General features: G+C 41.9%; 1 protein-coding gene across 2 annotated transcripts in view; it reads left to right on the top strand.

The window, feature by feature from the left end:
• The window catches only part of ATM (ATM serine/threonine kinase), a 169,026-nt gene that overhangs the window by 94,816 nt on the left and 56,611 nt on the right, over positions 1 to 17,599 (top strand). For both annotated transcript variants that reach the window (XM_061628652.1, XM_061628653.1), the window contains 7 exons: positions 4,748 to 4,835; positions 5,583 to 5,738; positions 8,425 to 8,533; positions 9,393 to 9,481; positions 9,564 to 9,666; positions 12,258 to 12,406; positions 12,617 to 12,721. In XM_061628652.1, coding sequence (XP_061484636.1) covers positions 4,748 to 4,835; positions 5,583 to 5,738; positions 8,425 to 8,533; positions 9,393 to 9,481; positions 9,564 to 9,666; positions 12,258 to 12,406; positions 12,617 to 12,721 — 799 coding nt within the window. The remainder of the gene's footprint in view (positions 1 to 4,747; positions 4,836 to 5,582; positions 5,739 to 8,424; positions 8,534 to 9,392; positions 9,482 to 9,563; positions 9,667 to 12,257; positions 12,407 to 12,616; positions 12,722 to 17,599) is intronic.

The following is a 17,599-nucleotide window of genomic DNA, read 5'->3' as shown; positions in this document are numbered from 1 at the left end:
GTTAGAGTCATGTTGTTATGCATGTGACTATTAAGTTATTTTTCTGGCGGGCCTGTTGGCCTGGTTCTTGTATTTTTAGATATCTCTTTTTAGACTCGCTATGAATGAACTGGAGAGTGGGAGGGGCCTGACGCCTCTAGTCTTGACTTCAAAAACATTCTTGCCTTCGCACGATAGGTGGAACTATTACCCGCAGTGATGGCCCACTCCTATGAAAATCACCTTTCAGGTGAGACCAATGGTACATTTTCTCCTTTGTTTGGTAAAGTGATAGCTGCTCTGGATTTATGTCCCACGTAGCAGCAGTAGGAGCCAGTCTCCAAATGTGCTCTAGTGTTACCAGTCCCTATTTATTTATTTATTTTATTAGATTTATTAGTCGCCCATCTGGCTGGTTGTCCAGCCACTCTCGGCGACGTACATAGTAAAAACATATAATTACATTAGAACATTAAAATCAACAGTAAGTAAAACCTAACCCACCCCAAAAGCCTTCCTGAAGAGCTAAGTCTTCAAGGCCCGGTGGAAGCTCATCAAAGAGGGGGCATGGCTGAGATCATTTGGGAGGGAATTCCACAAGGTGGGGGCCACAGTTGAGAAAGCCCTCTCCCTAGTCCTCACCAGTCTAGCTGTTTTAACTGGTGGGATGGAGAGAAGGTCTTTTGAGGCTGATCTTGTTGAGCGGCATCAAGTAGATGCATTCCATTACCAGCTCCATTTAAGGCCATAATGAAATCAGAGTGGGATTCCCCACTCCAGTGCAGGAAGGGTATTAACATTGCAAGTAAGTTTTATGTTCTAGATGCTGATGTCATGGAGCAACTCCAGACTCCGGCAGTGGATGGCCCGATTTCTGCTTTGCTCTCTTGTGCTCTTCTGCCCCGGGGTGGAGATGCGCAACTGAAAAACCCAAATGAGCAAAGATCAGATACAGCCCTTAAACGTTCTCATGATGCTAATGCCCTGTCAATTCAGGCTTAAATGGCAGCTTCAGTTTTTGCTAGGGCAGCACTGCTGTGGGTCAACAACCTGCTAGATAATGCTGATCAAGACCTAGCTAGGGTAAGGAAAACTTTGCTGAAGGTTTCCAGATCCTTGTCATTTATAGCAGATGTGACCATGGACTCTGCTCAATTTTCATGCAGGGCTATAGCAGCAGCAACAGTCACTCGCAGACACCTTTGGTTGAATCACTGGGAGGTGGACACTTCGTCGTGCAAATCTGGCTTCGGTCCCCTTTTCTGGCTCAAAATTGTTTGACGATATGGTGCTGAAAAACGTTCTGGTGGAGACGAAGGACAAAAAGAAGATAATGCCTTTGCAAAGATGGGAAGATAGATGCCCATTCAGGTGATCTTTTGCCTCTTTTCAGTCTTATCAGTCCTTTCATGGCTCCAGGCTTGTGGGTCACAATAGGGACTTCAGAAGTGGCCATCCAGCTTGGAACAGATCACGGCTCCAGCAGAAGCCTGAACAAGCCACTTTCCACAGGAATTCTTACGGCCAAGGGAAAGAGGGACGCCAGAACCAGCAGCGTTTCTGAGTACAGGTCCCACCAGTACGGGGAAGACTCAGTGCGTTCTCCCATCGCTGACAGAGTACCACTCAGGACAAGTGGGTGCTCAGAATCGTCAATGAGGGTTACAGGATAGAGGTGTCAGAGTATACGCCTGCCAGATTCCTTCCTTCTCCCGTTTCAAGTTTCATAGTGAAGCAACAAGCAGTCTCAAGCAAGATTCGCCACTTATTAGACATCTCTGCAATTGATGAAGTTCCTTCCAGTGAATGTTTCTCAGGGCTCTACTCAGTCGTCTTCTTGGTGTGGAAGGACAGGACGTGGCACACGGTATTGGACCTCAAATTCCTCAATCATTTTGTTACTCTGGAAGTTTGGGGTAGGGACCCTGATGTCCATCAAGGAGACCCTTCAGCCCCCCAATTTCCTGGCATCAGTGGACTTGAAAGAAGCCTACCTACATATTCCAATTTTTCCAGCGCACCGGCGACTGATATGGTTTTTTTGTGATAGGAATTACCCCATGGGCTCGTTTGCATTCTTGCCCGTGGCAATGGCTGCTCCTCCAGTACCAGGATGACACTGCACACTGCAGGTATGTCCTTATTCCTTGACATGTCAAGAATTCCCTGCTATGGGCATCGACACCAAGTCTGCCGAGGGGTGTCCCTCTGCAGGGTCCACCTCGTTCCATCATCACCACTACTACAAGTCTCAAAAGATGGGGAGCTCACTGTCAGGGCCAGTATATACAGGGTGTGTGGTTGCCGAGAGAGTCGCACAGAAGTATCAACTGGCTTGAGCTTCGGGTGGCACATCTGGTCCTCTGCCACGTCGCTCACTCATGTTCCCGAATGTGCCGATTCACACTGACAACACAACAACCTGGGCCCACTTGAACAAGCAAGGGGACACTTGGTCGATGGCTCTCCACACAGAAGTGATGGTCATGCTTTCATGGGCGGAGCAGCACCTCTCCTCGGTCAGAGCAGAATACATCCAGGATCACTTGAATGTAACAGCAGACCGGTTGAGTCATCAGCTGCTGTTTCTGGGGGAATGGGCTCTCAACAGATAGGTGTTCAATTCTCTTCAGGCAAGATTTGGCACATTCAGGATAGACCTGTTTGCTTCCGAGGAAAACCATCAGAACTGATGCTGCTTCTCTCGCTACCTGAGTCGGAGGGTAGAACAACTGGATGCTCTGGAGGTCCCTTGGCCAACGGGCCTGCATTATGCATTTCCTCCAACACCACTTTTGTTCAGGGTGCTCAGAAAGATTTGATGAGATAGGGTCCAAGTGGTGTTGATAGCTCCGTATTGGCCATGTCGCCTATGGTTTTTGGATATCATCCAGCTGACCACTTCGCCAACATTCCATCTACCATCGCACCCAGACCTGCTTCATCAGGGACCTCTGCTCCATCCCAACCCCCAGTGGCTTCAGCTGACCACTTGGAAATTGAGCGCCAGCGACTGTTGAACTCAGGAATTCCTTCAGAGGAAGTGACGACCATCTTAGCGGTCAGACGCCCATCAACCATTCGAAGTTACCAGGCGACGTGGATGATTTTTTGCTCATCATGCAGTAAAAAGGGGGTCAGCCTGGTATCGGCTAGGGTGTCTGAAGTGCTGTTACCTTCAAGATGGTTTTCAGAGGGGCATACATCCTAACACTTCGAAGAGACAAGTGTCAGCCTTGTCATCTGTTTTGCAAGGGCAGGCATCCGATTCTCTCACTGCACATCTGTTGCTGAAGTGATTTCTCCAGGGAGCTACTGTTATGAGTCCGCCAGTTCTTCATCGTTTTCCCACCTGGAGTTTGAATTCAGTTCTATCCACCCTACAGAAGCCTCCCTTCGAGCCATTGAGTACAGTTCCTTTAAGACTTATGTCATTTAAAACAGCCTTCTTGGTGGCCATTACATCTGCACAGAGGGTGTCAGAGTTATAGGCTTTATCAGTAGAAGAACACTTATGTACCTTTTATAAAGACAGAGTGGTGTTACGTACGAATCCAACCTTCATTCCTAAGGTAAACATGACTTTTCATAGACAGCAGGAGTTAATCTTGCCTTCTTTCTGTCCTCACCCTTCTCATCCCAGAGAGAAGGCATGGCACTCCTTAGACATCAGGCGTGCACTAAAGGTATATATTACCAGAACCGAACCTTTTAGGCAATCTGACTCATTATTTGTGTCTTTCCATCCAGTCACTATGGGAAAGCGAGTGTCTTCCGCAACGTTAGCTCACTGGATTAAGGCTCGCATCTCACTAGCATATGAGGCCCTTCACCTACCTTTGCCTTTACATATTACAGCACACTCCACCAGATCTGCTGCCACATTGGCAGCTTTTTCCAGAAATGCTCCACTAGTAGATAACTGTAGAGCAGCGACCTGGTCCACTCCTAACACATTCACGAGACACTATAAAATACACCTTTATGCATCGGCGGAGGCTTCATTTAGCCACAGGGTTTTACAACAAGTCCTGCCTGCCTGTGACCCACCCTAGGTCTGCAGGTTTGGTACGTCCCACTTGAAGACCTTTGTCATCTATGAGAGAAGGGACATTTTGTTCTTACCATAAACGGTGTTTCTTCATGGATGAGAAGAGGTCTCCAAGGCCCACCCTTACACTTTTCTTGTGGAAGGGATGAAGTCATTGAGGGCCATGACTTTTCCCGTCTTGGTCATTGTTGGCCGATTGGCCATGTTACTAACACTCTTAGTTACTCTCAAGTTTGTATGTTCTATCTTTTCATCTTTGAGTTTATACTAGGCTGAATTCTGGAGCTTTCCAAGAAATGAAACTGAGCCTCAGCAAGAGGGGAGGAGCACAAATGTCTGCTGAAGCGTTTCCTGTCTCTGAGCTGTAGGGGGAGATACAATACCCACTTAGAGACCTCTTGTCTGTCATCCATGAAGAAACACCGTTTACGGTAAGAACAAAGGGTCCTTTCCCAATCTCTTTTGTATTATATCTCATTCTTAATAGCTATGGAGGTATTTCTGTCTTTCACACACTAAAGTGTGCATATTAATTACTTACCTGAGGGGACTTATGAAGGTGATTCAAAAACACCTTGAAAACCTAAGTGTAACATCCCTTACAATTTTGGTTTTCTTTGCTGTGAAATGAGGTATGTTTCTTAATTTGATTAATTCAGTCATTATTGTACATCAATAATTAATTAGCCTCCTGATTGAAAATTTTCATTAATGTAGATTCAGAAACCCTTGTTCATAGAAGTTTGGATAAAATATCTCGACGGACAATGCTTGCTGTGGTTGACTACTTACGGCGGCAAAAGAGGTGGATTTAATTATGTTAGCTTTTATTTTATTGTACTTTTATTTTACAATAGTGGTCAATTTAAGCATGGAGGGGCTCCAAATGTCTTTTTTTAATGAGCATTTATGATTATTTGTTCTCATGATGGTATCGGAGAACTTGTATATGATCCCACTTTCAATATGGTTTGCGCCTACAAAACTTTTGGGGCGGGCATACTGTTTTGCTTCCAGTCAATGCATGTTTCTGCTGAAATCCTGTAACTTGTCATACTACAAATATTTGGGGGGGTGTATGTACTACTTTTGTTGCACTGTAGTGCAAGATTTCCCTTTCACACCAATAATGAGGTAACATTGGAGAAGCATCACAGAACTATAAAGCAAAGTGACGTGTGGAGGTCTGTTATAAATTCACCATTAATGCACTATTATTGTGTAAATGATATATTGCAGAATACACCTGAAAATAAACACCAGCCTAACCTCTGGCCCTGGGGCCCTCCAATTACTCTTAATAACTGACAATATCTATTGAAAGTTACTTTGTATTTAGCCCAGAATTTATGTTTGTAGATTAAATTAAAGCAACTTCTAAAATCTTTCTAAGGATATTGAATCATTCTGCATTATCTTAAAGCAATGATTGCTATAGGTCTGACAAAATAATAACACGGATTAGGCTACTGATGTATATAACGTGCCGATTTCAATTTAAAGCAATTTTATAAAGTGAGATGAATGCACTTGTGTTTAATATTTTGCCCAGGAATCCTTCAAGTACAGTCTTTAGTGACAGCTTTTGGCTGGAACTCAACTATCTTCAGGTTGCCATGGCAGCTCAGTCTTGTGCTGCTCACTTTACTGCTTTGCTGTACACAGAAATCTACGCAGACAAGATAAACTTAGACAAACAACAGGAGAGGTACCAGTGTTAAATTCAGCCTATTCACATTTATCTTAAACTATAGTACATTTATACTTGTGCATGTGGAATGAGTTTGATTCAAAGGATTCTCTCATCTTGGATAGAATGTACTGGTTTTTCTGCCTTGACAGCAAGTTCCTAACACTAACAACTGATATTTTTACCAAGCAAACAATAGTTTTGACCCATAGGTTTCAATGGAGTCCACCAATGACTTTGTTTAGACTATCCCATTGGAAGGAGTAGAGTGGCATTTCTTTATTGGCTGAAATCCCATGGGTATTTAGTAGTTTTAAATAAAATAAATATAACACAATTCAGTTAAGGGCAGATCTTTGCTGCCTTCAAAATGTCTGATAATAGCTATCCAGTTTTCCATTAGGAAGGTAATTGAATGGGGACTTCCGGGAAGGGTGACTTAGCCTGTGCCTGCTTTTGAGACGGGCTCCTGCCTCAAAAGAAGCTTATTCAGATATATCAGTCAGATTTTTTTTTTTTTTTGACTGATTAAACTTCTCCCGGGTAGGGAGAAACGAAGAGATTAACCTCAAAGCCTATTTTTGTTGGGACGACCAGATCTCATTAATTTATGGGACGAGGTCCAGCCGACGAAGGTGGGACGGATTTTCAACAACAAGCTCTATCTGATAAAGCGAACGTTCACCTTATCTTCTAAGAGAGAACGCACTAACAGGCAAGCACCCTTCTTTCTATATTTTTCTTTTACTTGACTTAAATTGTTGCTGTTTAAAAGAGATTTGCCAGATTGATCGGTTTTTGACATCTCACTGGGGAGCCATAACTTCTCTCTGCTACTCACTAATTAATAGCTTATCTCTGTTTTTGTTGCAAAAAGCTGTCCTGGATTTGCATTCTAAAGATATACACAGAAGAGGGATTTCTATTCCAGATTTTTATTTTGAAGAATATTATATTGTCTGAGACTACTCTCTTTTTGGTCTATTTTATTTTGACGAATCTGTTTCCTGACGACCGCCATTAATTGTTTCGATCCTGGGAACTGCATTTTGTTTACTTAAGCATGGAGAGATAAGGCTGTCTGCTCTGTTTATACTGTGATGTCACCAAGTTTGGAGTATTAACCCAATTGTTGCTGAAATAAGAAGTGGTTTTCCTATATTTTTCTTTTAAAATGGCAATTAAGAAAGTGGCTGAGAAGCTGGAAATAACTATGTTTCAGAAAATAATGGATGAGATTGAGATAACGAAACAAAACCTGCGACAGGGTTGTAAGGAGCTGAAAATTGAATTGAGTAAAATGAAGCAGGAGATTAAAGATATAGGGGTCCCTGTGAGAGAGGTGACCCTGGAGATTGGAACAAACGTGGAACAGGAAAAAGATTTGGAGTCTATGGACTTTAGAAACAAAATCTATTGTTTGGAGACACAGGAGATTAAAGACATAGGGGTCCTTGTGAGAGAGGAGACCCTGGAGACTGGAACAGGGGTCCCTGTGAGAGAGGAGACCCTGGAGACTGGAACAGGGGTCCCTGTGAGAGAGGAGATCCCGGAGATTGGAACAAACGTGGAACAGGAACAAGATTTGGAGTCTATGGACTTTAGAAATAAAATCTATTGTTTGGAACTCAATGTTATCTCTGAAGAAATTAATGAAGATTCTAGAGATAAAGTTATCAATGGCATGGATAATCTTCTGGACTGGAATGATGTGATGGAGCCCAATATAGAGAAAATCTATGGAATTAACTGCAGCCATGTGACAATGGAAAAACTTTCAAGAGATGACCCAGTGTATTTTGAAAAAAAGAACAGAGATATGATTTTACAGCAGTATTTCAGCAACCTATTCAGAATGGATGGCAAGAAAATATTTGGGATAGAGGTAATTCCCATCAGACTCTTACTATATGACTATGGCTTTGACAGCAAGATTATTATGGAATACTGATAATGGAAGATTGGATACTGAAATTACTGGACTTAACAAGACTACTGAAGATGGAAGATGGAAAATGGAACTAATAGGGATAATAGAACAATGGCTACTGAAATTACTGAACCTAACAGATTCTGATGTGATGGATTAATTGAAATGTTTATTTTGACTATGGTTATGACAATAAGATTATCATAATTAGTAATGAGATGGATTAATCGATATGCTTATCTGGAAAAAAAAATTGATAGATACATTTCTTAAAGAATTGAAACCTCTCTTTGACTTTTTGTGGAAAGAATAAAGTAATGTTTATGAGATTTGATGATTAAGTAAGATAACTACTGGAGGAAAGTGATTTTATAATATGACTTAAGAGACAGGATTGTTATATATTATAGACTTATAACTGATTTGATCTTTGACAAATGGGAAGTCAATATTTTACTCTTTATTTTTTATTTTTGTTTTTTTTTTCTTTTTTTTCTTTTTGTTTAACTATTTTTGATTTTGTTTTTTGTCTTTGAATGTTTTATGATTTTGTCTTGTATGTTTTATGAAAATCTGAATAAAAATTATTGGAAAAAAAAAAAAAGGAAGGTAATTGAATGGATCTGACCAAGAACATAGATTCAGTTAAGTCAAGTAATTGAGTGTATCTAGGATGTGTTCATGTCTTAGATTGATATCTATTATACCCAACTATTGATATCTATATCTATTATATCCAACTTTGAGACCAATTTTTACATTTCTTTCCTATAGTTCTACTTGCATATCAGCTAAGCAGCTAACATTTGAGGAAGAAAGTCAGAATTTAACACTAACTTGTTTGAGCAGGAAGAGCAAAGAAGAAACAGGAATAAGTTTGCAGGTATAGTACATCTATGGCACAAAGTGTTTTTTCCCTCTAGTTCCTGAGAATGGTTCAGCTAGTTCACTAGTAGATGTGTTTCTAAGACTGCTAATAACTAAGTCATAGGTACTAGACCACTTGACAATCTTATGGCCCCACAGGTTTCCATAAACTGTACTACTGACTTAAAAGGCCATGTAGACTTCAGAGTTTTGGGAGGCATAGTGTTAGGCTACATTGTGATTCACATCACAGATGATGCTTTGAAACTCAGAATTCTGGGAGCTGAAACAGGATTTTACCCTGTAACTTCAGTCTCATGTATGATGCAGCTTGCTTGCGACTCTGTTTACCCACTATGATTGCGAAATATAGCCAGGATCCAAAGGATATTTGGGCACCCTCAGTGAAATTCTAGGCTTTAGTTCTTTGAACAGCAGGCCCATTTAATACCACAAACTGCTTTTGATTCTCAGGTTGACATGTGAGACATCCACTTGTGGGTTGTGTGTCTTGATTTGCCCAGGACGAATTGGGAAACACAGCCCTTCATGAATGTCTCACTACACCAGCCTAGAAGGCCCATTCACAGTAAATGAACCAATGTTCCAGTCTCTACCAGTTTCAAAAGTAAATTGACATGTGGGGTGAGTGGTTACTATTTAATAAAGATAAGTCTCATTAGTTGCATAGTTCTTTGGCTCCTGACCTTTGTGTTAAACAAAAATGTATTAATTTCTCTGAGCATAGCACAAATGCTTTGTGTGTGGGTGGACCAGTATTGATTATATATAACATATTCCATAGAAGATTGCACTTAAATATTTTTGTCATGTAAAATGGAAGACTATCAAGTAACTATTTTTTTTTTATCAAGGACCTTCTCATGGAAATATACAGAAGCATAGGAGAACCAGATAGTCTTTATGGCTGTGGTGGAGGAAGAATGCTGCAGCCATTAGCTAGGTAATAATTGTTTTAGAAAATCAGTAATTTTAACTGCAGGCAAGGTATGATAAATCTTAATATTATTTTCTATCCATAACAGGATAAGAACATATGAGCATGAAGCAGTATGGGGGAAAGCCCTAGTAACGTATGATCTTGAAATGAGCCTTCCACCATCAGTTCGACAGGCGGGAATAATACAGGTAATTCTTAAATTGATGCAGTTCATTTCCCCCCCTAAATACTTGCTCATATAGCAGGGGTGGTCAAGATGTGATCCCCTGATGCTGGACCACAACTCCCATCAACCTGGACCATTGGCCAAGCTATCTGGCTGATGGGTGTTGGAATCCATCAACATCTTGAGGACATCATGTTGACATCCTTTGCACCATAGTATTCAAGGGCATCTAGTATTGGTAACCCACCAACTAAATGTTCCCATATTTTGGTTCCCTTGATAATATAACTACTCTGAATGTATGGCACCATTTCTGTACCTTGATTTGAGAGAGTACACACATTAACTCTTTTGAGAGATAATTTTTTTGAGGTCCTACTATAAATGTCATTAACTTTGTAGGTTTGGACAGACCCATTAAAGTTCCATAAAAACCTGCATGGAAACACCAAGCTAAACAAAACGTACTTATAAGGCCATCTGAGAAATGTGGCGCTGCCTTTGGTCCTCTAAAGGAGGTTTCTTTTAAAAAATGTTAATGGGTTCTCAAGCCACTCACAGCCTGGAGTTGCTAGCATGTCACTATACACTTTGAATGCAATACGGAAGCAAAGAGACTTGATTACATTCTGTCACTGTCACGGAGAAAAAACATGGCTGTCCCCAGTATTTACATTACTCTTTGCCGAAGGATACCTTTTTGGCTCCACAGGCCAGATCCTTATCAGGCCAAATTTGACAGGTGAGTGGGGCTGTCCATCTGCCACTCACATCATGTCATTATAACATAACATGGTTGACAGGTGGGTTGTACTGCCCAATTGTCAAAATCCCCTGTTGGATTCCCAAGTGGCTGCTGCTACTGAGGAAAGTCAGAAAGAAGCCTACATTTCTTGCTTCCCACAGTAGTGGTGGCAGTTGCCTTCATTCCCCATGCTCCCCATATCAACCTGCAACATTGGAGGTTCGAAGGGGGAGCATGGCAAAGGGCTTTGCGAGCTTCCCCTTTCTCCTTTGCACCTCTGATCCTCTCAACCACTTCTGCTTTGCACCTCTGATGTCAGAGGTGGAAAGGAGGAGGTGGGGAGGATCACAAACGGTTTTCACAACCTTCCCACGTGGCTCCTTCGAAAGAGTTGCACTGAGAGCAAGAAGTAATTTCCACTGTGTGGAAACTGCACCTCCTCTCCTTGAGCAAGGCACACTTCTACGCCCTGTCAGCTCATGGATGGTTAGGAGTGCATCTTGCTCCAGCAAAGGTACAATCCGGAGCCTACATTAAGTTTCTGATTGTTCCTTTGAAGCCCTGTCCTTGCATTATATCAGGTGTGGGGTATGTATCATGTCAGGTTCAGGGCAGGTGGGTGTGGCTTCCCCAAAACATCCTCATGGGCCAAATGGAGAGGCCTGGCAGACCAAATTTGTTCCATGCCATTTCTGCTTTTAAAAGGCCGGTTAAGGTGGTGGTGGTGGTGGTTGTTACTGTTACTATTATTAACATTGATAATTTTCGTGTTTGTATTGTATTATGATACAATACAAAACAATGCAATACAATACAGTAGAGGGAAGGGCCATAGCTCGGTGGTAGAGTGTCTGCCTGTGTGGAGAAGGTCCTAAATCCCCAGTATGTCCAGATTAGGGCTGGGAGAGACTACCTGTCTGAAACCCCGGACAGCCTCTGCCAGTTAGTGTAGACAGTACTGAGCTAGATGGAAAAATGGTCTGGCTCAGTATAAGGCAGCTTCTTATATTCCAAGGGTAATTTTAAATTTTATTTATTTATTACAATTATATCCAACCTTTTCTCCAAGGAGCTCAAGGTGGCATTACAAACATGGTTATCCTCCTCTTGATTTTATCCTCACAACATCCCTGTGAGGTAGGTTAGGCTGAGAGGCAGGAACTGGACCAAGGTCACTCTGTGAGCTTCATGGCTGAGTAGGAAACCTGGGTCTCCCCAGTGCCATTCCAACACTCTTACCACTACACCAGGCTGGCTTTGTTGGCTGCTTTGATGAGATTGGTTGAAAATGGAAATTAAAAAAATTCTAAACTTATTTTAGGACTGTATATTTGAACTTAAGTTAACAAATTGGATTAGAAACACAACATCTATAGGAACACTAGAACTTTGACTGCCTGTTTTTCTCCTTTAACTTTAACTGGTGTACTTAACTTTCTAGTTGCTTCCTCTGGAAGTTTATTGTTGTAATTGTGATCTAGTCCACTTTAGACTTCTTACTCACTTTTCAGTATGAATTGATACTGAATCAGTTAAGCAAGAATTCTGCTTGTGCTCCTTTCAGACCAGTGCCCATTTGACACTAGTATTTATGATAGAAAGCAACAGATAAATCTGTGTATCTAATTCGTCTGTTATATCTGTACAGAGATCATTTTGACTGTAGCACTATAAAAAATGTCCATGATCTACAGTCATACTTTCAGTTTGATCCTAAACTTGTTAACCTGAAATAAGACTTCATAGGACAAGTAGTAAACTGGTGGGCCTTGTGTGGAATAAATATGCTTAGCTTCTAATGTTGGGAAAGGTTTCAGAAATCAGATCTGGTCATTTATATGTTATCTTTATATCTCACTGATTCATAGGCCTTGCAGAATTTTGGGCTGTGTGACACACTCTCCATCTACTTAAAAGGACTGGAACAAGAGAATAAAGAATGCTGTGTGGAATTACAAGAGATTCGTTATCAGGCAGCTTGGAGGAATATGCAATGGGATCAGATCTCTTCTGTCAAGTAATGCAAATTCTCCTATGATTTTTTCAGATGTAGTATTTTAAAATGTTTGTTCCGATTTGAGCTTTGCTTCTTCAGATTTGAACTAAAAGTATTAAGCTCTTTACCTGTATGAAAGGGAGCATTAGCAAAAAGTTACTGTTATAAAGGCTAGTTTAATAGAAAGTTTTGTATTATAACAAAATATAATTTTGTTAATTATCTTTTAAGAGGTGAACTGGGAGGACAAGGCTACCATGAATCATTGTATGATGCTCTGCAGTGTTTAAGGGACAATGAATTCTCTACTTTTTACGAAAGACTGAATTGTGCCAGGTAAATAGCAAGCTCTGTATACAATTGCATGCGTTGTTAGCAAAATAAAATATCAATCAGCAGTAGCTTTTCTAACATGTTGCAGTTTGTTATAAGAAATATATCCAACAGCAGTGCTTCATTTTTGTGAAGTGTCTGTAGTTTCAGATGGGGTTTTAAGCAATTAATTTAAAGCATGATGTAGCAATATGAAACTTGAAAGAAATACATATGAACAATTAGAGATAAAGTCTAAACCTTAATGAATGAAAGCAGAGGCAAGCTACACAAATTTGACAAGGAAGGGATAATTCAGGAGGGGCAAATTAATATTGAGAAAAGGTTTGATACTATAGAGCAGCCTTTCCCAACCAGTGTGCCTCCAGATGTTGTAGGACCACAACTCCCATCAGCCTCAGCCAGCATTGCCAATGGTCAGGAAAGATGGGAATTGTGGTCCAACAACATCGGGAGGCATACTGGTTGGGAAAGGCTGCTATAGAGGAATGTGATGTTCTTGTATCTCTGGGATTGCCACCTCCTGATTCCCAGATGCCTGGATCAGGAAATCCCCAGGAAGTCTGCCTCAGCCTGGGTCAGATATGCCCTCTGAACCACAAGCTTCAGTCCCACCTTTTCCCCAAAAGGTGACCACTGGTGTAATCTGTCTGTAAAATTGGTATAGGTATAGGTACAGGATAGGACCTTTGTGTGGTAGCACTCTTGATCAAGCTGACACATGGGATTTTGAATCAAACAAATAAACTTTATTACATACAAGATGTTAAATGTGATAATAAATGAATAAGTTGTTATTGTCCCTATCCTACCTACCTATCCCCTTGCTGGATTGTCACCTTGCAGTGGTGAGTGGGTTTGAGTGTTCCAATGAACCCTGTGAGCGATGCCGTCGGGAGTCATGTACTCCCAGCAGGGGCACCCATGGCGGTAAGGTCAAGGGAGAGGAACCAGACAAAGAACAATCCAAGAAAGTCCTCAATGGCAGAACAGGCGGAGGATAACAATGTGTATGTTACAATGGCTGTGAAGGCGGATGAAGACTGCAGTAGATAAAACACTTCCAATCGTCATGGTATCCATGCCATTGGATCAAAGCCTTTTTCTGTCAAGATTGTGTGTTGATTGTCGTGCACCGATCTTCCCACATGAAACAAATTCACGCACAGGCGTCTTCCAACCAAACCAAAAGTCCCATGGCGATCGGCGAATGGCAACAAGGGCAGGACTGTGAAATCCAGAAGCCCCTAGTCATCGAGCGGCACATGAGCAGTGGATACAGACTCAGTCGTCCTGACTCAAGGACCGAGCAGATGAGTAGTTCGGCAGCTATATCCACGACTGAGCAGTCCTATTCAGGATCCAGTCTGCTCACCCCGTATGGGGAGGGGGCTAGAAAAGGTGCCCTAAACATAGTCTGCCTCATCTCTCTCCCTGACTGGGTCACCGCGTCCAGTGGGGTCACCACTTAGCGGTCACAAAGGACAAATGAACTTTGGAACGTGAAATATACGGACATTGCTGGACAATACAGATAGTGAACGTCCTGAACGCAGGACTGCCATCATTGCGAGGGAGTTGAGACGTTTTAATATTGACATAGCAGCACTCCAAGAAACTCGAAGAGCAGGAGAAGGACAATTGAAGGAAGAAAAAGGAGGTTTCACATTCTTCTGGAAAGGACTGCCAGAACAAGAACAACGAATACATGGAGTAGGCTTTGCTATTAAAAATGATCTTGTGAAGCTCTTGTCAGAAGTTCCTATTGGCATTAATGAACGACTCTCAACGCTCCGATTAAAACTCGCCCCAAACCAGCAGGCAACTATTCTAAGTGCTTATGAACCAACATGAGATGCTGATGAAGACATCAAGGAAATTTTTTATACCCAGCTGGACACCATCTTATCAGAGATACCTAAGGAGGATAAAATTATCCTCCTGGGCGATTTCAATGCAAAAGTTGGGCGTGATTTTATGGCCGGAAACCATTGGAAAAGAAGGAGTTGGCAATAGCAACCTGAATGGCATTCTACTTCTGACTAAATGTGCAGAGCATAATCTTGTTATTACAAACACACTCTTTCGCCAGAAAGATAAATTTAAAACATCATGGAAGCACCCTCTGTCGAAGCACTGGCATCTCCTGGATTACGTAATTGTCCGTGCCAGAGATCATCATGATCTACTCCTCACTAGGGCCATGACGAACGCCGATGACTGCTGGACAGATCACCGATTAATTTGATCTACTATGGCCATTAATATTGTTCCTCAATGTAGGTTCCAAGGAAGAAAACCAAGGCGTAAAGTGAACATCCACGCCCTTCAAGATCCTATTAAGCGAGCTTGCTTTCAAACAACTCTCAAGAAACATCTACCTACGGAATTCCCTGAAAACGTTGTGGAACACTGGATTAAACTGAAGACTTCCATTATTGCAGCATGTGAACAAACTATTGGATACCAAACTAAGAAACATCAGGACTGGTTTGATGAGAATGATAGTGAGATTAAACATATCATTGACAAGAAAAGGAAAGCCTTCCAGATATGGCAAAAAGACATTAACTGTGCTAGAAAAACATCTATGCCAGTGCAAAGGCTGAGGTCCAAAGAAGAACTAGAAAACTTAAGAAGGCCTGGGGGATAAAGAAAGCTCAAGAAATCCAGCATTTTGCAGATGCTCATGATGCACAGGGCTGTTTTAATGCCACAAAGGCCATTACGGGCCAACAAATAACGGCACAAATCCCTATGGTACCAAACTTCAAAAGGATAAAGAATCTATTGCACTGCGTTGGAAAGAGCATTACTACGACCTCCTTAATTGTAACTCTTACGTGGCTGGTGAGATCTTCTCGCAAATCCCACAACAACAAATTAGAGATGAGCTTGCAGTATCCCGTAATTTGGAGGAAGTCAGTAAAGCCATTAATCAAATGAATAACAAAACTAGTGGACCTGATGGGATTCCTGCTGAAGTCTTTAAGGAAGGTGGGCCTGAATTTACACAACAACTTGATAAGATCATCAAAAAAATCTGGATGAGGGAGGAGATCCCAGAAGATTTTAGGGATGCCATAATTATCACTCTTTTCAAGAAGGGTGATAGAACAGATTGTGGGAACTACCGAGGCATCTCTCTTCTAGCTACCACAGGCAAAATCCTTGCAAGGATCCTTGCAAATCGCCTCCTACCTATCTCAGAAGACATCCTCCCTGAATCCCAAAATGGTTTCCGCCCTTCCAGGGGGACAGTGGACATGATCTTCACTGCTCAACAGCTTCAAGAAAAATTAAGGGAGCAAAGCCGACCTCTGTATATGGCATTTATTGATCTGACGAAGGCCTTTGATACTGTAAATCGAACTGCTCTCTGGATCATCCTTCTGAAAATTGGATGCCCTGATAAATTTGTGAATATATTGTGACTCCTCCATGACAACATGACGGCGACAATTCTGGATAACAATGGCTCTCAAAGTGATCCATTCAAAGTGGGATCAGGCGTCAGACAGGGATGCGTCATTGCTCTGACCTTATTTGCTATTTTCATCACCATGATTCTACACCTTGTTGAGGGGAAACTTCCCACTGGCGTGGAAATCACATATCGAACAAATGGAAAGCTTTTTAATCTCAGTAGGCTGAAAGCAAAAAGTAAGGTAATTACAACCTCCGTCGTAGAACGTCAATATGCCGATGATAATGTAGTCTCCGCACATTCAGAGGAAGATCTTCAAACTATCCTAAATGTCTTTGCAGAAGCATATGAAAAGCTTGGCCTCTCGCTTAAAATCAAAAAAACCAAAGTGCTTCATCAGCAAGTGCGAACCAATCCCTCTGTAGTGCCATCAATCCAGCTTAATGGTGCGACACTGGAGAATGTCGATCACTTATCTTGGCAGCCATCTCGCTGTAAAAGCTGACATAGACGCTGAAATTCAGTATTGTCTGAGCTCTGCGAGTGCCGCATTCTCCCGAATGAAGTGTAGATTGTTCGAAGATCGGGATATTTGCAGGGAGACCAAAATGCTTATTTACAAAGCCATTGTACTACCGACCTTACTGTACGCCTGTGAAACATGGACTATCTATAAATGCCACTCCCAACTTCTTGAAAGATTCCACCAACGCTGCCTCCGTAAAATTCTGCAAATTACTTGGGAAGATAGGCGGACTAATGTTAGCGTATTGGAAGAAGCAAAGACCACCATTGTTGAAACAATGATCCTCCAACATCAACTTTGCTGGACCGGCCATGTTGTTTGAATGCCTGATCACTGTCTTCCAAAGCAGCTCCTTTACTTCCAACTTAAGGATGGAAAACGGAATGTCGGTGGACAGCAAAAGAGGTTTAAAGATGTTCTCAAAGCTAATCTAAAAAAATGTAACATGAGCATTGAGAACTGGGAAGCCTTGGCCCATGAGCGTCCCAATTGGAGGTCGGCCATTATCAAAGGTGCTATGGACTTTGAAGAAGCATGAGCACAGGGCAGGACAAACAAGCTAAGCAGAAGGCACGTCAATCAAATCCTCATTGCAACCATCTTCCATCTGGAAACCTATGTCCTCACTGTGGGAGGCTGTGTGGATCCAGAATTGGCCTCTACAGTCACTTACGGATCCACTGTTAAAGACCTTACCCTGGAAGACAGTCTTACTCGCCACGAGTGATCGCCAATGAATGAATGACCTACCTATCTATCCTACACCATTAATCCCAGTGAAATTCTTCCCCAAAACCCACAGCCCTTCTAACTAGATGTTCTTTTCTTGATCCCTAATCCTGTGTCACTCTAATTGTCAAACCCCAGTGGTTTTTCTCTTGAAAACTCCCCTCAGAATTCTCACTTGCACACCCCTCCTACCTGTCAG

The sequence above is a fragment of the Rhineura floridana genome, chromosome 5 (genome assembly GCF_030035675.1).
Source record: "Rhineura floridana isolate rRhiFlo1 chromosome 5, rRhiFlo1.hap2, whole genome shotgun sequence".
NCBI classification, from domain to species: Eukaryota; Metazoa; Chordata; class Lepidosauria; order Squamata; family Rhineuridae; genus Rhineura; species Rhineura floridana.
This window is presented reverse-complemented; position numbering and strand designations above follow the sequence as displayed.